This window comes from Pan troglodytes, chromosome 7 (genome assembly GCF_028858775.2).
Source record: "Pan troglodytes isolate AG18354 chromosome 7, NHGRI_mPanTro3-v2.0_pri, whole genome shotgun sequence".
NCBI classification, from domain to species: Eukaryota; Metazoa; Chordata; class Mammalia; order Primates; family Hominidae; genus Pan; species Pan troglodytes.
The window spans coordinates 89,129,458-89,154,349 of record NC_072405.2 but is presented as its reverse complement, the minus strand read 5'-3'; the positions used below and the strand labels follow the sequence as shown (position 1 = coordinate 89,154,349).

General features: G+C 41.2%; 1 protein-coding gene across 2 annotated transcripts in view; it reads right to left on the bottom strand.

The window, feature by feature from the left end:
- Window positions 1–24,161, bottom strand: part of ZBTB10 (zinc finger and BTB domain containing 10) — a 40,566-nt gene extending 16,405 nt beyond the window's left edge. The window contains exons 1-2 of one of the 2 annotated variants that reach the window (XM_016959594.4): window positions 23,932–24,161; window positions 9,450–10,338 (exon numbers count right to left, since the gene is read on the bottom strand). In XM_016959594.4, coding sequence (XP_016815083.2) covers window positions 9,450–10,338; window positions 23,932–24,027 — 985 coding nt within the window. In that variant the 5' untranslated portion in view covers window positions 24,028–24,161. Of the gene's footprint in view, window positions 1–9,449; window positions 10,339–22,033; window positions 23,586–23,931 lie in introns of those variants that run through there. The other variant, XM_016959593.4, reaches the window with a different exon arrangement.
- Window positions 24,162–24,892: the final 731 nt, after the last annotated feature.

The window sequence follows — 24,892 nt, the reverse complement described above, 5'->3', positions numbered from 1 at the left end:
CCTCCATGGGTGAAAGACCAAGACCCTATCTCCTAAAAAAAAATGAAAATATTACCATAGGTTTTTGAAAATCTGGTAACAGTGGAAAAAGAATGAGATGGGATTAAAAGACTGGTCTAAATCTCAGTCTCTACCTCCCAAAAATGTGCCATGACCAATGATATTAGTAAATGAAAATATTGAGCTAAGTACAAGACAAAACAAGGTATCATTAAAGACAAGACTAATCTTGGTGCCTTGGTCATGACAGGAATTTTAGATCACGGTGGGCTAGCAACCCTTCCAAATCACGTGCGAAGTGAGTAGTACAGCACCTGCCTGTGAATGCTAAATTAAACAAGACTGAGTTGGAAAGGTTTCCCTGACTATTTGCTTGTGGTTCTCAATATTCCAATCATTAGGCAAGTGCAGACTAATCCAGATTTTCTCAGAACACAAATATTCTTGAAAAGATATGAGACAAGACCCTGGGAAAAAGAAGTTTTAAGAAACAGCTAAACAAGTTGTATAAAAACTCAGACTCAGATCTACTCAACTTTCATTTTCATATAAATACATATTAGCACAAGTTTCTCTTACGGTGACAGTTTCAGAACTAAAAGTAAATGTGTTTGGTGCTTTCCCCCCCCATAAACAGGTATAGATTTTTTCTCTTCAGTTTTCTCCTTTCAGTGGAGAGTAAATTCAGTTGCAAATGTATTATATAAACCACCCTTTACAGTTCCTGTAGCGGCCTTTTAAACTCAAAATAGCTTCCCTTTCACTCGCAAACTCATTGACAAGTGACTGCCCCATCTTACTTAGACTAGGCTCAACTGTTTCTTCCTTGCATTATTCCAAAGTGCTGTTATTTCTCCCTAACAGGTCCCCCCAGTACATGCCCCACCTCCAATCCATGAAAAATGCTCTTAAACTTTTTAGTCTTAAATGCAATATAAACAGATCAAATCTCTAGTTAAAAACCACTCACTACTTCAGAGTCTGTAAAACAAGTCAATTTGTTACAATACAAAAATAACTAGTTATACCTATAGACAAGGTAGTAGGAAATTGGAGATGTCCCCACAACACTACCCCTTTTCTATTCTTCGACCCACTTATTCCAATTTCTTCCCATCTTGCAAGTCAACGAATGCTCTTCTTCCCCTCCTAGCAAACTCCTACATAACAAAAGATCCACTCACACGGCCTTCTCTATGAAGCTTTCCCAACTCTTCTGGGCAGTTAGGACTGTTCCACTGCACCCCGTCATGCATCTTAAATAATCTAATTTTAACATTTATCACATGGCACTGAGTATGTTTCTACCCCACAGTCACCCTATTGTGAATAAGTTCCGCATAAGGGACTCCTCAATCTTGACATTATGTGGCCTATTGCTCAGTGTCTTTAGATTTTAAATAAAAACGTTTCCAAATTTCCTATTATATGTGGAAAGCTATTTTGGAGTTCCCAGAAAGTTGTAACATTTCTGAAGAGTAAAGCTTTGAATGAAAATTTACACTATCTGGTCACCCTACTATATATTAAGTCTGTATCAGAAACCAAAAATTCAGTTCTATAAAAAACTTTCAGGGACTGACATTTATATGGTTTAGACAACTTAACACCTTCAGCAGGAAGAAGTCACAAAAATGCCTTAACTGACCCACATAAGACTTCTTCAGCTCTTCAGCTTTATTCTGACCACTTAAAGAGTTTCTAACTTACAGGTAATAATCAACAGTGTAGCCACTTCTTGGGTCAAGTATGATACAGGGAAGGAAAGCAACAGTAAGCACAGCAAAAGGGGAAACAGTGGCAGACTACTATTTCCACTACCATATGGTTGCCTACTACCATCTTTTAAAATTAAATACTGAAGATTCTTATGCATTAGTATATCATATAACTCATTAACTATTACTTATTTTTAAAAATAAGCATCAGGGCTGGGTACAGTGGCTCATGCCTGCAACCCCAAGCACTCTGGGAGGCTGAGGCAGGAGGAGAGTTGAGCCCAAGAGCTGGAGACCAGTGTGGGCAACATAACGAGACCCTGTCTCTATTTAAAAAATCTAAAAAAAATTAGCCAAGAGTGGTGGCCCATGCCTGTAGGTGTGCCCAGGTACTCAGGAGGCTGAGGCAGGAGGATCACTTGAGCCCAGGGATTTGAGGCTGCAGTGAGCTATGATCACTGCACTCCAGCCTGGGTGACAGAGGGAGATTTTTTTTTTGAGATGGAGTCTGGCTCTGTCCCCCAGGCTGGAGTGCAGTGGCGCAATCTCAGCTCACTGCAACCTCTGCTCCCGGGTTCAAGCCATTCTCCTGCCTCAGCCCTCCAAGTAGCTGAGACTACATGTGACCGCCACCATGCCTGTCTAATTTTTTTTTTGTATTTTTAGTAGAGACGGGGTTTCACTGTGTTAGCCAGGATGGTCTCGATCTCCTGACCTTGTGATCCACCCGCCTCGGCCTCCCAAAGTGCTGGGATTACAGGCGTGAGCCACCGTGCCCAGCTGTTTTTTTTTTTTCTTTTCTTCTTTTGAGACTGAGTCTCGCTCTGTCACCCAGCTGGAGTGCAGTGGCATGGTCTCGGCTCACTGCAACCTCTGCCTCCCGGGTTAAAGTGATTCTCCTGCCTCAGCCTCCCGAGTAGCTGGGATTACAGGCGTGCGCCACCACACCCAGCTAATTTTTGTATTTTTAGTAGAGATGGGGTTCCACCATGTTGGCCAGGATGATCTCGATCTCTTGCCCTCGTGATCCACCTGCCTCAGCCTCCCAAAGTGCTGGGATTACAGGCGCGAGCCACTGCACCCGGCCTCAGAGGGAGATCTTGCCTCTTAATAAAATAAAATAAATAAATACATAAGTAAGCATCTGGCCTTCAGCACCCTCCCCCTAATTATTAGAACCCCTCCAAGTTGCTAATGAAAAATGAAATTAAATTCTGACTTGCAGCTCATCCTTCATAGCATACTCCATAGGATGCCTAAGAGGTTTAGCAAAACACTCGGAATCTCCTAAGAGAATAAAAACTAATCCAGATCCATAAATCTGTTACGTGAGACCCTTGGGGTAAGATTTAGAATGCAGAATTTTTCAGATTTTATAGCTATGATTGTAACACCCCATGTGGGGTCTGGAGTAGCACCCTATAATGAAAACATGAATATTTATACAAAACACTAATATTTATACAATAAAACATGAATATTTGCAGGGCGTGCTGGCTCACGCCTGCAATCCCAGCACTTTGGGGGCTGAGGCGGGGGTGGGGGGGCGGTGGATCACCTGAGGTCAGGAGTTCAAGACCAGCCTCACCAACATGAAAAAAACCCGTCTCGTCTCTACTAAAAATACAAAATTGGCCAGGCATGGTGGCATATGCCTGTAATCCCAGCTACTCAGGAGGCTGAGGCAGGAGAATTGCTTGAGCCCGGGAGGTGAGGTTGCAGTGAGCTGAGATCACATCACTGCACTCCAGCCTGGGCAACAAGAGTGAAACTCCATCTCAAAAAAAGAAAAAAGAAAAAAAGAAAAAAAACCCATGAATATTCACATTTAAGGAAGTAAAAAAATATAAATAGCTGATTTGTTGCCAAAATTATTAAGAAAAAGCTTTGGGTCCTCAGAACTATTAAAATTTCAGAATTTTAAGGTAGAAATTTTACTTCTTTCCCATTAGGGAGGCTGTCTGGGATACACTCAAGGCTAGCATTGTGGCAAAACTGAATCTAAAGCCCAAGTCTCCTTCACCAAAGCCATGTCCCATGGTTTTGAAACATATTTTAGACTGGACACAGTGGCTCAAGGCTGTAATCCCAGCACTTTGGGAAGTGAGGCTGGAGGATCCCTTGAGCCTGAGACCAGTCTCCTTGGCAACAAAGCGAGACTTCACATTTACTTAAAAAAAAAAAAAAAAAAAATTAGCCAGGCATAGTGGTGCACGCCCACCTGTAGTTCCAAGTACTCTGTGTGGCTGATTGCGGGAGAGTGAGGCGGGAGAATCACATGAGCCCAGGAGGTTGAGGTTTCTGTAAGCCATGATCATGACACTGCACTCCGCCTGGGTGACAGAGCAAGACTCTGCCTCAAATATATGCCTTATTACGATTTCTTAAATCTATCTAGTTTGGATATTCTTTTCTCAAAATAGTTTTCAAAGTACCAAATTGTATGCTTTTTTACCAAAAAAGCAATTACACAAATAAATGCAAAGCTTAAACCTGATTTCAACTCTACTTGTAAGGATTAACGCAAACCTAAAAATGCTGCAAAACTATTTTTCCATCAGAAGTCTAGGTGAAAGAAACTGCCAGGTTATTTAAAAGAATTCTAAATTTTATCTTTTAATCAACTAAAATTACCTTACATTTGAGTACTCGTATGGCATAAGGAAAAAAAAATCATTTACATAGAACTACATCAGCTTGTGGCAGAGATTAAAAAATATAATAATCGACTGCTGCCTTTACTAGAAAACATCTGAGGAAACTGTCCATTATATTACTTGGTGTCAACTACATAAAAAAATCCCACTGGAGAAATTCCTTTCAGAAGTCAGTACCAGGAAGTTTGTCATCCTGGTAGAACTGGTATGTTTTTCTCTTTTGAATAAGGCTGTTTTGTATCTTAGAGCCAATTAAAAGCTTAATTAGGGCAACCACATTTATATCCATGATGAGCACTCTTAACTTCTTTGCCAATTTTACTTTATTTTGCTAATTTGTTTCTTTTGTCATTTCAAAATAAGGTATGTATGCATGCAACGTACATACAGAGTAGAGTAAAATTATTTATAATAGGTAGAAGTTGCTAGTATGACAGGTATAAATTTAAAAATCTAGGCTCAGAAAACCATGTTCCATGAGCCCGCAGAATAAAGTGATTTTAAAAAATCAGATTAACACCTGACTTGTTCTAGTTAAATGGGACACAACATGTGTGAATACACGCTGTAAAACAAATTTAGGCACTAGTTATCTGTACTTCTGTAATTCAATTTCTAATCTCAGGTTATCTACTTTATTTGGCTAAAATTTAATGTTTCCTGGTTGCAAATCAGCAAGACAAGGATTTTGAAATTTTTACATTATCAGAGCAATTCACTCACGACATCATTTTTACCCTTATTTGATTACCCAGATTTTAGTTTTTGCTGACAGTTTTAATTATTCCATAATCCCAGTATGTGCATATTCTCTTAGGACAGAAATTTCTAACTTTTCTGAGTTCTATCTTCAAAGTATTCTTGTGTCAAAGAAATGATCTGAAGTGAAGTCAAACAACAAATATGACTCTGTAGTGAGTCAAACAACAAATATGTTAATTTCAAGATAAAAAAATACCATCTGAATAAAAACCCTGCAGCTATGGGTACACCTTCTTATCTCAATCTTTAAAAGGCACCCAAACAAAAGCTTCAACATTATACAAGACAGTGTTATTAGAACTGTATCTTACAAACTCTGTGCTGAAGACCTGAGGGAAGACACAGTAACTAGAAGAGACCCCCGCCAAATCCAAACATGCCAAGCATTGTTTGCAGATTGAACAATTCACTAAGACTTTTCAGATGTTTGCTATAGAACTTTAAATTTATTTAAAAGCATTTATTTCATGGACAACTGTTTTCTCAATAAATGGAAATTAAAGCATAACTAATGATGAAGGTGATCATAAAAATATTTTAAAGTTAAAAGGAACTAATTTTTTAAAAAAGATAGGAATCTACTACTTTAGTAGTTAATTTCAAGGTTTTCATGCAGGATAGTCCTAAATATGCAACCTGCCTCTTTCTACTCTTACTAGCTGAATGACCTTGGGAAGGCCTTAACGTTGGTAAACACAGGCTATGTTCTATATTGGTCAGAACTTGCCTGGAAAGTTAGAGTAAATTGTGTGTATTCATCACAAGATGGGCAGAAGAGCACATAGCCTACAAAAACAGGACTTTTTAAACGTCTAACATTTGAAGGGTTATCAGGTAGATTAGAGGAATTAGGTTAGGTTTAAATTATACTATTCCAGGCAGAGCGCAGTGGCTCACGCCTGTATTCCCAGCACTTTGGGAGGCCAAAGTGGGCAGATCACTTGTGGTCAGGAGTTTTTGAGACCAGCCTGGCCAACATATAGTGAAACCCTCTACTAAAAATACAAAATACAAAAATTAGCTGGGTGCAGTGGTGCACGCCAGTAGTCCCAGCTACCTGGGAAGCTGAGGCAGGAGAACGCTTGAATCTGGGAGGCGGAGGTTTCAGTGAGCCAAAATCATGCAACTGCACTCCAGCCTTGGTGACACAGGGAGACTCTGTCTCTCAAAAAACATAAATAAATAAATAAATAAATAATAAATTACACTATTCCCAACAACAGAATTAGGAAGTTATAGAGAAGCAAATTTTGGCTACATTTAAAATGACTACCTAATAATCAGTCATCCTACACTGGAAGCTGCTTAGGGAAGTCTTTACAAGCAGTCAAAAAATCAAGCTGAGGCTAAGACCATCTATCTGGCATTTGGTAGAAAGTACACAGCACCGGAAAACTGATATGAATAACCTCAATAGTCTTTTCCAAGTTTAAGGAGGATTGCCACGACCAAGAGTTATTTCATATTTGTCACTTCATTTTCATAATAATTCTATAAAATCAACACAATATTTTAATGAGGAAACTGAGGACAAGAGCTTAATTTGATCATGGACTACAGGGGGTAGGTGGCACAGCTTATTTTTAAATTTTAAATTCATTATGTTTGACTCAATTTAGGCTCTTTCCAATATAGTAATATTTGCTGATCTCAGCCTTAACTCATAAAATTACCTGTAGAACTTTAAAAAAAATTCCACATCCAAACCACATTCCATACCAATTAAATTGGAATCCACAGAAGAGAGACCCTTTACGGCATGTAATGCTCCCAAGTGATCCCAACGTGCATACCCATGATTAAGAACCACTGCTATATACGAAGGGTTGGCAAGTTTTACTGGAACACACCTACCTTCATTTGTTTACATAGTACAAATGACTGCTTTCATGTCAAAGTGGCAGAGTTGATGAGCTGACTTTTATGACCAACAAAGGTGAAAGTCTTTTTTTTTTTTACTGTTTTAGCCCTTTACAGTAAAAATTTACCAGTCCTTGGTTCTATATCATATTATATACCCTAACCATAATGCTCTTTTGAGACCCATTTATTTTTTCCACCAAATAACACTGGTGGCACGGATAGAACCAAATTTGTGAGTTAAGCAAGGTTCGGATACCAAACTGGTATCAATGAAATGAAAATAATCCTTTTTAAGAGACGGCTGGGCACGGTGGCTCACGCATGTAATCCCAACATGTTGGGAGGCCAAGGTGGGTGGACTTGAGGTCAGGAGTTCGAGACCAGCTTGGCCAACATGGTGAGACCCCTGTCTCTAGTAATAATAAAAAAATTAGCCAGGTGTGGTGGCATGTGCCTGTAATCCCAGCTACTTGGGAGGCTGAGGTAGGAGAATCGCTTGAACCCAGGAGGCAGTGGTTGCAGTGAACCAAGACTGTGCCACTGCACTCCAGCCCGGGCAACAGAGTGAGACTCCGTTTAAAAACAAACAAACAAAACAGATGTAAGAGATAAAGCATATTAGACCACCAATTAATTTATAATAGAACTAGTCCATTGACACAACCATGGCTAGGAGATACCTGATAAAAATTGCTAGTAATGTCATCTTTGAAAGTATGCATTGTGGTTCATTATTAATGCTTTTCTTTAAATCACTCCAATTACATGTGGCATTAATTTTTTAAATGAGGTTACTGCTGATTAGTTACCATCAAACAACCGCTACACCCAAAAGATGTTATTTATTCTTTTAAGGAAAAGTGTGTGTATTTTAAAACACTACAGGGTTCCCACCATACTGTTAAACAGAAATAATCCATACAGCACAAAGACAACGTAGCTCTAACGAGAAATGTGTCAAGGTCTTCTACATTAAGACAAAACAAAGTGCTAGCTAAGGAGTCTATCTACCCTTAATACTTCATTTAACTAAATTGTCTCAGGGATTTTATTGTTAAAACTTGATATAAAGTACAAGGAAAAAGATATATAGTATTCGTTATATATACACACTTGCTGATTTTTCACACAGTAAAAATTTCACACACACACACATACATACACAAAATTCCTATCACTGAAAGCTAACCCAAATCTAAAAAGCCAGAGGAACATTTCACAGGATTACTATGGCATTTTGCCCTCTGGCAACTAAAAACAGTGATTCCTTTAACAGAAAATACTCCATCCTCAGATGACCACCATCGTATAAATCAGACACTGAACAGTTACAGTGCTTTGAAGTGAAAAAAACAAGCATTAAATAATGTATGACAGTGGTGGACAAGCCTCAGGCATGCATAGGAAACCTCAAACCCACTGAGCTTCTTCAAATAAAGATATGCAAAGCCAGATTAAACTAAAGACTTAACAATGGTCTTCTCCTTTTAAAAAAATTCCCACCGTAAATGTGATTCTCTAAGATTCCTACACAACTTTTGGAGAGAAATATATTGAAGAGAAAGGCCTCAGAGGCTTTGCAATGAATGCAAAGGTGAATGAAAATCAGGTGACAGTGGACAAACAAAATAGCTTCTATGGTGAGAACAGAACAGTACCTGCTCTAGTCCAGGTGTGGTGGCTCATGTCTGTAATCCCAGCACTTTGGGAGGCCGAGGCAAGCAGATCACCTGAGGTCAGGGGTTCCATACCAGCCTGGACAACATGGTGAAACCCCATCTCTACTAAAAATACAAAATTAGCTGGGTGTGGTGGCACGCACCTGCAGTCCCAGCTACTCAGGAGGCTGAGGCAGGAGAATCGTTTGAACCTGGGAGGCGGAGTTTGCAGTGAGACTCCAGCCTGGGCTATAGAGTGAGACTCCGACTCAAAAAAATAAATAAACAAAAAATAACAGAAGAACAGTAGCCCTAAACAAACTAGAATACCATAATCTCATAATTGGCAAAATTCTTTGAAACACTTAAATATGTTTTAACAGCCAAAAATAAAATAAAAAAGGTTAAGGGGGTCTCTGAAACGACAGTGATTATATATTACAATTAAAGATTCTATCTTTCCCAACACTGGGTATAAAATAGTGAGCAGAGAGGCTAAAAATGAGGAAAGTCAAAGACCCGTACATGCAGCAGAGTCCACGTTCCTTGACAATATATGCAATACCTAGCTATTAATACATCTTTTGATAAACCCACATGTATATGTGTTGAAAAAAGACAAAGAAAATATACCAAATATGTTATGCATTTGAATGATGTTCCCCCTTCTTTTGTAAACAACTTTAGTATTACTTTATAACTAAAATAATTCAATTAAAAATATACTTCAAGATTATATCCAACTAGAATTAGGATGAACAAGGAAGTATCCTTGTATAGATAATATTTACCTGGTTCTTCCTTGATGAGTAGTGTATTTTCTTCTGGATAGGCAACAGGTGGCTGCATTACTGAGCAATCTTCTAAATTCGTTTCATTATTAGGTGGAATATTATAAATAAATCTTTTTGTAGTTTGGTTTTTCCTCCTTGTTTTGCCAGTCTCTTGAATTCCCTGGGAGCCCATATTATTCCAAATAAACACTTTTGTTTGACCTTCAGATTCATTTTCAGCCATTTCAGGAGATCCGTCCTGGACCCAACTACTGTCATTCATTTGGTAGTTTTCTATTTGGCCCTCGTCGACATTACAACCATCATTTTCAATCTTTACATTACTTGCCAAATTGGTAAGATTCCGTGTTGCCCAAAAACTGGCAATTTTTTGATCCCGTGATGAAGACAGACCATCTCTATTAACTGGTTTTCTATTATTATAGTCCACAACTACAGACTCTGGAGCTTCTGATTTAATGCTTATATTTAAGGCATCTTTAATGAAATTTCGGCAAGTTTGAACAACTTCACTCATTTGAAGATAGCTGGCCACGGTCATAACTTCAATGGCATTTTGGCTTGTGAGCACCAGGTTACCAGAATACAAGAAGTCCAAGATGACTGAAAAACCTTGAACTGCAGCAATATCTAAGTGGGTAGTATTGTTTTGGTTAGGGCTTTCTTTGTTTGAAAAGCAATATAAAGTCTTAAAGAAACGGCTGCCTGCAACCAGGATGTTCTTATGAGCTTTGAAGATTTTTCCGCTTACCACAATGCTGACATCACAAAGAATACCTTTCTTTCTCTGTTCATTTAGTTGTCGCAGAAGTTGATAGCAATAAGAGTTCTCATTTGGCCTACTATTAAAGTCACAGTACCCCTCCTCTGATGGTATTTCTGACTCCTGTAATTGGATAAAAAACATTAATATTAAACTTTATTGACTTTTTAAAAAACTCCCAAACCAAGGAAAACAATTATCAAGTTTTTAAAAAGCGATAATCAAATATATTAATTTGTGAGTAATCAAGAAATGGAGTGAACAGTGGTGGTGCAACCCACTGCTATTATTAAAAAAGAAAAAAATCAAACACATCTGACTGAAGACCAGCAGGATTTCATTTTAAAAATAACATTCATCATGTTATATGTTTCAAATATAAGCTAAGAACATGAATTGAGAATTTCTTAAAATTAAAATTAAAAAGAGCAATTATTTTCTTAAGAAAAGAAACTTTCTCTTATAGGAATTAAATGTTTGCTTTATCTCTATAGAAAAGCAACAGTCTCCCCTGATTGAACTTAAAATATCCAAGTTATATTTTATGCTAGGCATATCACCCTATCTACCATTAATAAAAAGGTAAATTTTAAGTCTTGGCAAACATTAAAATCAAACAGTTTAGGTCAATGAAGTTAATTAAATCTAACTAGAAATAAAGGTAAGACCCTAAGGGGAAAATTTGCTTCAACTATAGGAATATCTAGTTATATAATTTCCTATCAACTTTCAAAACGCTTTATCTCTTTAGGGTCATAAGTACTATAAACTGTAAGGTAAATTAAAATTCCTGAATTCAAAATTCTAAATGTTTATAAATTTTGCTTCTTATCATACAGGTATTCATTATAGTTCTACTTGGCGTCACAATTAAAATTATGTGATATAATCGTAAGAATAAAAGTATGATCTAAAATTCAGAATGCTGTCTGTATCAGCCATTAACTGTGTGTCCTTGGAAAGTCACTATCCCTGAGCCTTTTCCTTAAACGATAAGTCAGTATTACAAATGTTAGTTAAAACTTTATGACTTTCCTCATACAGTGACTAGGTGGGTAAGCTCCCTCAAGGCAGAGCTGAATATCCCTCCAGCACTTTGATTAGTGCCTGCCACACTTTGCTAAACAAATGAAGTAATCATCTCTTTCCCAAGAGAAAAATTGCTTAGACCATTTCTAGTAGAAAAGATAACTGAAAATACTGACCTTATTCAAGTGTCAATTCTTTGGCACAAAATATTAAGTTAATCATAGACCATTTCTATAAAATAATAAAATATATACACATATATATGGATCTATGATTTTACGAGCATGGAGAAAAACATGGAGAAATAAATACTAGAGTGTAAACAGGCTCAAAGTACTGACATGCTTAGAAGAGAGGAAGTGGTGTAGAGATGACGAGACTGCAAAAGTAGTCTCACAAACAATATCCTAAATGGTGGATCCCTAAACAATCACGAAACATGACTTAATGCAATCATGTGCATGGCTAAATCATAAAAATTTTAGCTTTACTTGGGTGCATGTCACAGGAGGCCACAGACGCTGTCATCTCAATTCTCTGAAACTAACCCAGTCCATCTAAAAATTATAGTGCTGCTCCCAGGTATGAGAAGTCAACTGAAAGAACCCAAATAATATTCCAGGACATGGCCAGGCGTGGTGGCTCACGCCTGTAATCCCAGCACTGAGAGGCTGAGGTGGGTAGATCATTTGAGGTCAGGAGTTCAAGACCAGCCTGGCCAATGTGGTGAAACCCCGTCTCTACTAAAAATACAAACATTAGCTGGGCAGTAGTGGGGCACGCCTGTAATGTCAGCTACTTGGGAGGCTGAGGCAGAGGTTGTGGTGAGCCAAGATCATGCCACTGCACTCCAGTCTGGGCAACAGACTGAGACCTGTCTCAAAAAACAACAACAACAACAAAAAAGATTCCAGGACACACTTCAACTGTTTCACTGTGAAAATGGAATAGTATGAAAAACTCTACGAATCTGGAGTATATGATCACTACAGAATGAAGCACACAAAGTGGAGAAATTTCCTCATTTTTGACTGATCCTTGGCAACCTTCCCGTACCCTTCTTGTGCCAAGTGCGTAAAGCCCTTATACCAAAAAACTCCCACCCATGCCCCCCCCCACCATATAATAATGTTCCATGCTCTAAATTAGCTATTTTCTCCTCCTACCAAAAGATCCAATTCTGCAAAAACTGTTAAGTCACGGATAGAGGAATCAAAACAAGTCCATTCATGAGTAATACCCTTATTTTTGTTTTTGGGGAACTGGAGAAAGGAAGTAAGGTAATAATGAGACTTATTTAACCTAAGCTCTTGTATTAAACCAGTATGTTGTATTGGATTACTGCAAATATTTGGTTAAAAGAAAAAAAAAAACCAGTATGTTGTGAAATTTCGTATCATGTGGCAAAGAGGAATGAACAATTTAGGACTTGTGTGAAAATGTAAAGAATGATACTAAAAACACCTGTAACAATTACTTGGACAGTGTAACTTTCTACAAAAGCATCATTCTGTTTACTTGGTTTCCCTTTTGAGACTGAGTATATTTTATTAATTTGCCTATGCTCTCTATAGAAATTACAAATAAGGGGGAAGAATCTTGCTTTGATACAGGCCCAACACTAAAAGCTTTGTTACACAAGCTGTACCTGAACCCAAGCTCATTTGGTTCAGTGTTCAATCTACTATATATTATAGTAAAAGCATGAATATTGTATGAATATTTGGAAGAAGCAAAAGTTTTCAACACTAAATATCTGGCAGCATATATCTATGAACTGTTTGTGGAAGCAGTGAATTAGCATGTACAAGTCAAGAACTGCCTAAAGTCCGTATATCAAGCAGTTGAAAACACTTCAGGAGGTGGCTATGCCTACTGTAGCAGTCATAACACGCTATGGTCACTGCACCCTGAATTTTCTGGGCCAGTGCCAATTGTTAAGATTCTCTGCCTTTATCATACCAAATGTCCTAATTTTTATAACTAAGACAAAAGCCTATCCACCAAAATATCTGCCCATTCTACTTTGACACAAACTGTACAAATTAAACACTATTCAGCCACTATTTTTTTTTCTCATTACTATGGTACAAGAACAAGAACATTAATGTCCCTTGCTTTTATAACCAACAACAGCAATTTCTTGTTCACCACTGATGAAAGCACTATTCCATATGTTTGCAGCAGCTATTAAATATGCCCTTCAAAAAAAAAAACCACATAAATAAATATGACCTTCAAAAAAAATGAATCATTTCCAAGAGTATGTGTACTCTCTAAAGAGATCATTATTAGAGGATTTGGGTAAAAGAGCTAAATAAGCACAAAGCACTAAAATAAACTGCCAATATTATTTGCTAAACTCAATAAATTAATAAATTCTTAATGCCGGAGACAAAATCTTAAAGTAGGTCCCTAATAACTCCAGGTATCTTTGCCTCTTTGGTTCCTTCTTTAACGTTCTATGTCCACTTTTAGAATACTGATAACATCAGATATCACTGATAAGTTAAAAAAAATGACTATTTCCACAACTGGTCTTTTCAAATGTAGTGACCTTTTCTAACCTCTCTCCCAAAAAGGAAAACACGATTAGCTCAGACATTAGTCTAAACTGGCTAAACAAGGAGATTTTAAAGAAACAGACATTCAGAGCTAAATATGAAATCTTGAATTTTTTTATTTGTAAAGATGCCATTTAGTAAAACTTTAGTCTGGATGAGACCTCAATATCAAGTCTTCCAAAATTTAGAAAACATAGGTAAGTGTCCAGTTAGTTAAAATCCTTATAACCTATTATCTAGATGTTCAATATTTCCAGAACATAGGCTACAAAATAGTAAATATTTTACTCAAAGGAAAATGCTTGAAAAGTCCTAACTTTACATATTTATTTAATAAGCATTAAATGAATACCTACTTTGGCCAGGTTCTACACTAGGAACCAAAATGATTCAGTTGCTAATTTGAAGTTACTGTTAGTGGGTAAGACTCTTAAGGTGTTATAAGAGCAGAAAGCAGGTGTATCTAATCCAGTTTTTTGTTTTGTTTTGTTTTTTGTTTTAAAGTGTGGGGATGCTTTTTCGAAGAAACAAGACCTGAGCAGAGCTTTAAAGGATCCAAGAGTGGGATGGGTGGATGAGCACTTCAAGTAAATGCGACGGCATTAAAACAAACAAACAAACAAACAAAAAAAACCCCAGCATTTTAAAAAAACATAAGATGGTCTATAGCATCCTCAAAAGTTAAGATTTGTAAAAGAACTTCAATGTGATTTTCTAAAAAGCCCTACAGAATCCAAATATGCACTTGGGCACATTTCAGAGGTAAATGTCCATCCATTTTGACAGGAGGGCCATGTAATCTCAGCACTTTGGAAGGCGACAGGATGGCTGGTAGCCAGGAGTTCAAGACCAGCCCAGTCAACATAGAGAACCCCTATCTCCTTAAAAAAAAAGAGAGAGATTTGAACCCCCTCCTCCCTCCCAAATATTAGAACCATTGCTATAGGCACCTTACAGAGTTTTCAGAAGCAGTGATATAATCGAAATAGCAAAGAGGAGAGATGCCTATGGCAGCAAGGTGGAGATTTATTATCAGGGAATGAAGACTGCAGATACTGTGATCAGTTGGAAAGCTATTTTTCCTTTTTTTTTTTTTTTTGAGACAGTGTCACTCTGTCACCCAGGCTGGAGTGCAGTGGTTAGATCATGGCTTATTGTACCCTCAACCTCCTGGGTTCAAGGGATCCTCCTGTCTCAGTCTCCCAAGTAGCTGGGACTATAAGGTGTGTGCCACCACGCCCAGTTATTTTATTTTTTTAAATTTTTGTAGAGATAAGAGTCTCCCTGTGTTGCCCAGGCTGGTCTCAAACTCCTGGGCTCAAGCAATCCTCCTGCTTTGGCCTCCCAGAGTGCTAAGTTTACAGGTGTGAGCCATGTACCCTCTGGAAAGCTACTGTTAATAGGGCAACATACATGCCAGAAAAAAAGACCTTAATTAGGGAAGATAGGTGTCAATGAGGTGTGAAGCAGAGCCTAGAAAAATAGTCTAAAAATCATCAGAACTTGCATGATAAAACAGATGTAAGGGGTGGAGGGAGAGAATCATAGGGTCATCAGCATTCCAGCTTGGGGCCTAAACAACGCCACCAACTTGTAGAGAATACAAGACGATCACCCAGTCTCCTACACTTTTGCGGGGGTAGAGGAAGAGAGGCTAACTTCAGTTACAAGTAATAGAAAGTCAAACAGCACACCTGTAGTCAATCCGTTAACGATAGGAAAATGTTATTCAGTTAAAGAAACAAGCAATTAGTATTTACTACCCTACTCAATTACAGCCCTTTTCCAATAACTGAATTAGCAGAAAAGACATTTCCAACACAAACATTTAAGTGTAAACTAAAAGCATTGAAAACATAAAAATATTACTCTGCAGCAACCCACTGGAATATACTGAAAGAACAAAAACAGTAATTTCTATTTCCAAATTTTAGAACAAATTCATTTTATAGAAGGAAGACAAACAAGGCTATAGCAAGTTTTGCCAAATACATGCTAGTGGCAATGACAAATTATAATAGTTGGTAGAGAAAAAGACAAGAAGGTCTCTTTTGCAGTTTTCTGATCACCTCTATATCTCTGAGTGATGGCATCCTCTTTGGTAGCTTAAGTACTATCCCCAGAAATTCTAATCCTGTGAGTGTTACGGAGCAGACAGACGATGGTTATTCAGGTTATTTTTTATTTTTTATTTTTGAGACGAAGTTTCGCTCTTGTTGTCCAAGCACAAGGGCGCGATCTCGGCTCACCACAACCTCTGCCTTCTGCGTTGAAGCGATTCTCCTGCCTCAGCCTCCCGAGTAGCTGGGATTACAGGCATGCGCCACCACGCCCGGCTCGTTTTTTTTTATTTTTATTTTTAAATTAGAGACGGGGTTTCTCCATGTTGGTCAGGTTGGTCTCGAACTCCCAACCTCAGATGATCCATCCCCCTCGGCCTCCCAAAGTGCTGGGATTACAGGCCTGAGCCACCGCGCCCGGCCTATTCAGGTTATTATAACATCCTGCCAACCAGTTCTCTCCTCAAACTCTAAACCCACATACACACTACGCAGGTGCCTCTAGATTGCAACACATACACATTTGATAATGATTCTCCCCTGCTTAAAACTGCTATTGTTGCCCATTTGTTAAGACAATAAAATTTAATGTTTTCAGCATGACAAGAGATCCTCCATGACCTCGAGTCTATCTATTCAAACTTGATTTTTCATCCTGCACAGCAACCAAACTCTCCCTTCTCTAAGATACCATTCTTCACTTTCCTCAGGCTGTGTGTGTGTGTGCGTGTGTGCGCGCGCACGCGTGTTTTCTGAGGCACAGTCTTGCTTGTCGCCCCAGTTGGAGTGCAGTGGGGTGCCTGCTAGGTTCAAGTGATTCTCCTGCCTCAGCCTCCCAAGTAGCTGGGATTACAGGCACCTGCCACCACGCCTGGCTTATTTTTGTATTTTCAGTAGAGACGGGGTTTCACCATGTTGGCCAGGCTGGTCTCGAAGTCCTGACCTCAAGTGATCCACCCACCTCGGCCTCCCAAAGTGCTGGGATTACAGGCGTGAACCACTCACTGCGCCTGGCTCCTCCTTAGGCTGTTTCTAATTGCACTGCCTAAATGCCCTCCCCATCCTGGTCAACACCTATTAATTAAATGCAATTAAAATTCAAGAATCAGTTGTACAAGCTTCTTCCAACCTTTGCAGGTAGAAGTGATCACTCCCTTAAGAATCTTCAGGCCGGGTGCGTGACTCACGCCTGTAATCCCAGCACTCTCGGAGGCCGAGGTGGGCAGATCACGAGATCAGGAGATAGAGACTATCCTGGCCAACATACTGAAACCCCGTCTCTACTAGAAATACAAAAATTAGCCTAGCATGGTGGCATGTGCCTGTAGTCCCAGCTAATCAGGAGGTTGAGGCAGAAGAATCGCTTGAACCCAGGAGGCGGAGGTTGCAGTGAGCCCAGATCACACCACTGCACTCCAGCCTGGGTGACAAGTGAGACCCCATCTCAAAAAAAAAAAAAAATTCTTCAATGTACCCTGATTATATACTGCTACCATGCTATCTGTGTCTTTTTTCGGTCATGTCTGTCTCTCCTTACTAAACTACAAGTTCCTTGAGGGCAGAGAGAATGAATGTTAATAAAACATATAGATTTTTATCTCCAGTGCTTTGCATCAACCTAATACAGCTAAATTTAAGATGGAGAAGGAAGTTAATCCTAGGTACACAATAAGGTATACAGTCAGACACTGCTAACAAGTTTGAAAAGCACAAGGGCTATGAACTAGCTGTTACTGAATAAAACACAAAGAATAAATTATAAATAATGTAAAATATATAAATAAGAAACAATGGAATTTAATGGGCTACAGGCTGAACTCTAATCGATTTTTCCTCAGTGAAAGGTCTTTCAGACTTTCTTCCTAAAGTGTTAAAAACCAACCAACTAACCAACCAACCAACCTTCCGCCCTTATTTCTGCCATAAACAAATTAGGCTGATAGATCTGCCTTACATTCTTTTGTTTGCTCAGCTACTGACATCAATATATTCCAACTGGAAATTTCAATCAGATCACTGGTCTGAATTCATTACTTAGTTTCTGTAAAGGTTAACTAAATTTACAACAATAATACATTTGGGTGCATGTTTCTCCCAGGAAGAGTTGACAGGATGTGTGATTTAGGCTATGAAAATTTCACAATTAGGTAGAAAGTGTTCTAAACCAAGAATAAGTGGTAATCACTGTTATTAAGGAATTTTAAAGTCTTCTGGGCCAAATGGTCAGATACTGAATGAGCTAATCATTAAACCTAACTCTGACGATGTAGTCAATTGTTACTCAAAATTAAACTATTAATTGTCCCTCACATCCTTATAAATACAGGGACACCTCGGAAATAGAAGGCTCAAAACACAGACTCAGAAAGCATGTTTTAAAAGACTTTCCCATCAACAGTCCACAATAACCAAGGTCCAATTAACGGAAGGATTAACTTTTTGGTCACTACCAAGGGATTAACAAAAAGATACTTTTCTTACTTAGAGGAAAGTAACCTTTCATGACATACAGTTATGCATCACTTAACGAGAGGGATATGATCTGAGAGATGCATCGATTTTGTCACTGTGCCTTAGCGTACACAAACCTAGATGGTATAACCTATCACACACCTAGGCTATATGGTTGGGTCTATTGCTCCCAGACTACAAATCTGTACACTATGTTACTGTAAGGAATACTTTAGGCAACTGTAACACAATAGTATTTGTGTATCTAATCTATCTAAACATGAAAAAGGTACAGTAAAAATATGGCACACCTTATAGGGCACTCACTGTGAACAGAGCTGGCATACCTGGAAGCTGCTCTGGGTGAGTCAGTGAGTGGTGACTGAATGAAAGGCCTAGGACATTACCATACACTGCTGTAGATTTTATGAGCACCGTACACTTAGGCTACACTAAGTACAGACAGGGTCTCACCATGTTGGTCAGGCTGGTCTCGAACTCCTGACCTCAAGTGATTCACCCACCTCGGCCTCCCAAAGTGCTGGGATTACAAAACAAAGTACGCTACAACTTTACGCTATCACCAGGCGATAGTAATTTTTCAGCTCCGCTATAATCTTATGGGACCATTATCATAAATGCAGTCCATCCTTGAGAACGTCATGCAGTACATGACTGTGTTAAGATGTGGCCAAATTCCTCTCAGAAACGGGACTCTTTCTGAGAAATAATTGGGAAAATAGGAGTTTAGTACTCCTAGACTCAAACTGATTTCTTGCCTAAAGAATTCTAAAACTCTCATTTCCATGTTTTTAAGACAAGATATTAAGAGTGTCTTTGTGAAGCTGAGAAAAACTGCATGTATGAGAAATAGGCTCAGAATGTTCAAAGAACCTGATGGCCACAAAGTCTCTGAAGGTATAAAAAGGAGAACTGATTGGTGATCAAAATGAGTAATAACGGCCAGGCTCAGTGGCTCACACCTGTAATCCCAGCATTTTGGGGAGGTCAAGGTGGGAGAATTGCTTGAGCCCAAAAGGTTGAGACCAGCCTGGGCTACATAGCGAGACTCCCGTTTCAACAAAAAACTTAAAAATTAGCCAGGAATGGTGGCGCGCACCTGTAGTTCTAGCTACTCGGGAGGATGCCTGAGCCCAGGAGGCTGCAGTGAGCCTTTATCTCACCACTGCACTCCAGCCTGGGCAATAGAGTCACTGTCTCAAAAAAACAAAACAAAAAGGTAATAATGATAATAAATAACGGCACTAAGTGGTTTTATGCTGGCACATATACCTTGCATACATAACGAAACTAGAAGTTAACTCATTTGCCTGCCCAAAAAGTAGAGATTTAAGAGCAAAGTCCTCTGACCTTAAGCCCAAGTAGGCGCTTACATTACGTGTTGTGTTATACTGCCTCCTACAGGTAATTGGAGACTGAAGAAAAACGAAAAAAAAAAAAGATTGCACTCTGCCCAAAAGAGATCAGGAACCTGTTACTCATGTTAAGACAAACAGATATTTATATAGGTGGTACCTGGGGGGTTGATAACAAGATATCCCCTCAAGATTAGTTATAATGAAAGTAATAAATGATTAAGATCAATTCAAAGTGAAAACACCCAAAATCCAATCAAGGAGACCAATATACAACCTTAGGACACACAGGACTTACTAAAACTGTAGCCCTTAATATATGTATATTGTATAGAATGTCCCAAAGAAAGGAGATGGCCTGCAGATTGCATTGATGGGGGAATTTAAAGGAGTGATGAGGAAGACAGTCGTAGTTCAGGTCAAGTTTAGTAAGGTTTTTCCTAGGAATTCCAAGACGCAGATATATACCCAGAGGAGAAGAATACACTCAAGCTGAGGCTACCTTAAGGTTATCCAATTAATGCCCCTTCTTCTGATTTCAGGTTCACTAAAGGAGCTAATTATAATTTGCATTCCCATTCAGATTTGCCTACAGGGAGAGACTATGCTGATAAAGAGGAATTGGTCCACAGCAGATTAAGAAAATTCATCCCATTTAAAATTTTCTAAGTAACCAACATAGCCCTATTTGGAAAATTAAACTTTCATTTTCACAAGTCCCTTGCAACTCCATCATCTTACTACATAACTTCAGGAATGTTACTTAACCCTTTAAGGCTTTAGATTCCTCTTCTGTAAAATGGGAACAAAAAATAAATACTTTGCAGAATAAATGTGTTTGGCACACGGAAGACAAGGAACTGTTAGTTCCATTTCACTCTATTGCCCAAGCTCACAAAGCTAGTTAATTGCAGAAAGCTGAGATCTGAACCCAGATTTACTCCAAATCCATTCTTTTTCCATTACGACATTCCTTACAGGCTCTAGTCTCAGTTGGGTCACCCCAGACTCTTAGGACAATTTACTTAACCTTTCTCGGCCTTGTATCTTTAAATGACCTTCCTTCTAGGGCTTAGGCAACTAAAATGTGTGCAAAACAACAACAAAAACCCTACTACATTGTCCACTGGGGCGGGGGCGGGGGATCACCCTGTGCTTTAAAGTTAAAGCCCTAACTTCTGAGAAACATGGGTGCTGTGTCTGTGGGGTTACTGGTGCGCCTAATTAACCCCAGGGTAAGTGTGCTGAACGGCAGAATCATTCCAATAAACAGAATACTAAGAGCTAACTTTATAAAATCAACGACTGGCTAACCAATACGAAAGAATGAATTCCATCCACCACCACAGGTTGCCTTAAAGTCAAAAAGGGAGGACTGATCAACATCTGTTTGGCTTGAACACAGATTATCAAAATAGTAAGGCTTACTATCTTTAGACTGGAAATGTTAAAACAAGGACTAAGAACTAAAGTACAGCTTACTTGTTTTGTAAGCACTTTCACGGTGTTTGGTAAATAAATTCCCTACCAATCCAAATCCACTACTTGATACAAATAACTACACATTAAACATTTCTAATGCTAAGCTTAAAGTACTTAATTGTAAACTGTATTTAAAAATCTTTCTGAAAAGGAACAGTACAAAAAGAAATCTCAGCACAAAAATCTGAGTAAAAGTAAACAAGTAAAAACTACAATAATTTACCAAAACCAGGCCGTAGTAAGAAAGTTCAACAGATTAATTTAGTAAAATTATTCACAAGAGCAAGGAATTCCAAATAGCATTCTCTACATTTACATACTGCTCTCATACTTGACATTATTTTGATTTCATATAAAGAATTTTTTCGGCTGGACGTTTTCCTGAAAGGGGTAGCCTTAAAGGTAAACTGTTTAATCCATTCTTCAAAGAGTTGCCCGATTTGACTTCGACCAGCACACTAAACGTCTGTGAGCATAGACCAGCTTCTCTAAAATCACAGCTAATAAAATTTTTTACCGCAAAGTCAGCCTTTTAGGTTAAAACCTTCAACCTCACTTTCTTTTTGATTCAATCTGATAAGAAATCTGAGTCATAAAAAAGAAAATCCAGCGCCACGACAAGACAATTGTCATTCCATCCCCTTCCCCCCACAACACATACATAACTTTTACAAAACTTGTTCCCAGGCTTTCTAAACCCCCACGCCTAAGCTTCCCGCACCTCTCAACTGGAACGATGTCTTCACCCAGGAAAATGGTTTTGAGGTTTTTTTTCGGGGGTGGGTGGGGGTGAAGGGAGTGCTGGTAAACCTTTCCCTGAAAGATCTCAAAAAAGTAGGAGCAGGATATACTGTACCTGGGCGTTGGCTTCGTGGAGTTTGTGCTCGGTAGAGACGTGGTGCCTCAGGAGGAGGGTTTTCTTGTAGTTGCGGGTCCCTCGCGAAAGCTCATCATGCCCCACTTGGGGAAGGTCCACGCTTCCCCCATCTGCAGGGGTCTTTTGGCACCAGCCGCAAGACATAAGACCAGTATCCTTGGAATAGCGCAGCCAGGGAAAGTCCTTGAGCCAGGAGGTCTGGAAGGAGCATTGGAGCTTCTGCATTAGAGACTTGGGCCGCGCGAGCGGGAAGTGCTGGACAGTCTCTCCTTCGCCAGCTCCCACACCGCTGCCCTCCACTTCGTCCCCGCCATCGCCGCCCGACCGCCTGCTGCTGCTGCAGCTGCCGCCTTCCGCCCCGCTGCCGTCGCCCAGGCTCGCCCCCTCCTCCTCGTCCTCGGTGCTGTCGCTCAGGGACGCGCCGTCCTGCATCAACTCCTTCCCCTCCAGCGCGTCCAGCTCCAGATCCACAGTCGCCGGCCCTCGCCCATTGAAATGCCTCAAGGGCCACACCGAGGTCTCGGGGCGGCCGCGGCTACTGCCATTGTTGCCGAGACCCCCGCCGCCGCCGCCTCGGAAGGCCAGAGTCCGACGGTTCCTTTCCGCTAGCAGGGGGCCCCCCGCGCCACCGCCAAGCGAGGTGGGGCCGCCCGCGTCTTGGGGGAGCAGCAACTCCTTGGCTTCCTCGGCGGCGCCGGCGGCCGGCCCGGCGGAGGCCTCCAGGTCTTGGGGCTCCAGGCCCTCCAATTCCACTTCCTCGTCGGCCCCCCGCCCATTAGGCGGCTGAAGCGCGGGCGGCGCTGGCGGCGGGGGCTGTCTCGGCTGGGGCTGCGGAGGCCAAGCTGAGGCCTCCCCGCCAGCGTTATTGTTCGTGGAGCCGCCGCCGCTAGCGGTGACCAACCCGCCTCCTCGGAACGCCAGCGTCCTGCGGTTCATTTCACTGAACGACATGGCGCGCGCCGCCGCCGCCGCCGCCGCCCGGTGCCCCGGCTCGCGCACGGCCTCGGGCCGCGTCCCGCGCGCTCCCCGCGGCTCCCCCTCTGTCTCGCCCCCGCCCCCGGCGTTCCGGTCTCGCGGGGCTCGGCCTCGCCCTCTCGCCCAGCAGCCCGGCTCGCGCTCGCTCCCGGGTCTGCTGCACGCGTCCGCTGCCGCTGCCGGGCCGACGCCACCGACCGCTCTCTCGTCCTCCACCCCCGCCCCGCCGCGCTCCGGGCAGCGTCCCGCGCGGAGAAGGGGGCGGGCGGCGGAGAGGTGAGGAGCGAGCCGGGAGCGAGCGAGGCCTTCGAAGTTGAGCAGCGGAGTGCGGGGAGACCCTCCGCTGCCCCCTCTTTAAAGCCGCGCGCACACACCGACTCTCCACACAGATATCCTTCCTCCGCGCGCCGAGGAGTCCCGACGCCGCCGCCGGCTTCGCAGGCGCTGAGGGTGAGAGGCACGCTAAACTGCTCGGCTCCGCCACATAACGAAGCGACAATAAAGCCGGCGGAGCGTTTCCGTCCGACCAGGCCCTGGCGGAGGTCGAATGGCAAATGAACAACGGACCGTGCGCCCACAATGCACCGGGGTAGCAGTAACCGCTGGAGGGGGAAAGGGTGGGGGCCGGGCTGGGGGAGGGGGGCTGGGCTTGGGGCTGGGCTGGGGTGGGGTGGGGGCGCCAGGGGACCGGGAAAGGGGCTGGGCTGCGCCTCCGGCCTGGGGGCGGGGGTGCGGCCGCGGGGAAGGAAGTCGGCCGAGGGGCGGGGGACAAAAGGCCGGGCGGCGGGCTGGGGGTCTCAGGGAGGGGGCGGGCGTGTGCGGCTGGGGCCGGGCTACGCGGAGGACAAACAGCTGGCGAGTGTCAGGGTCTGGCCGCCTCCCCGCTGCCCACACGCACCTACCCGCGCCCGGGACGCGCATTTTCCTTCTCTCGCCACGAGTTCACCTGGGACTTTGCAAATAACTGTGCGGTGGGAGCTGCGCTCCAGCCTTGTCATTTGCTGAGGGTGGGTGGCGGTGCCCAAGGAAGTGAACTTATTTTGTTCCTTCACAAAGACTGGACCAGGCGGTGCCTTTCACGCGAAGAGGTTACGACCACGGACACAACCTCCTTTGATGCATTGTGCGACGCAGCACCTCGGGCCCCGGGCAGTAATCATTTCACAGAAAATGCACCGCCCCGAGTGTCTTATTGCTGTGATGAAATGGAAATTTAAATAAAAGGTCGAACACGTGCGTTCACTGGGAAGTATTGACATGGGTGTTACATCACCAGCAGCCAATCAGATAACTCCAGTCGTGTTTATACTTCTACAACCACCTTGTGAGTATTACAGTATGTCATAACGTTATAAATATTAGGCAGGGTTTTCCCCAGGAGCGGGGAGGAGTCTGCTTCTACGGACGTTGTGAGCGGCTCTGAAGATTGTGTGTTTAAAGTCAACAATTCATTTTTAAGACTTTTTTCGAACTGTTTACATTACATGGACTTTAGATTGATTCTGACAGAATGAACTGGAAATGAAATCCCACAGTTATGATCGTAGTAGAGTTTTTTTTTTTCCAATTTAGGGCCCTTATACTCCTTTAAAAAAATTTTAATATGCTAAATTTAGCAAATACTAAAGTGTTAAGACTCATCTGACAATGTGAGAATTTAAGCCTATTTCAGGTTAAGAAAAAAAAGATGTTTTCAAGTTATGGAGGGACTTTTTACTCTTAAGCGACATATGTATTAGAAGTTGAATCACGAACTGATAAAATGCTCCAGATAATTGTTGACTAAAAAAAATACGGCAGGACAAATTTTTTACATTAATACATATGTGCAGAAAATGAGAAATATACATGAACTCTTTACAG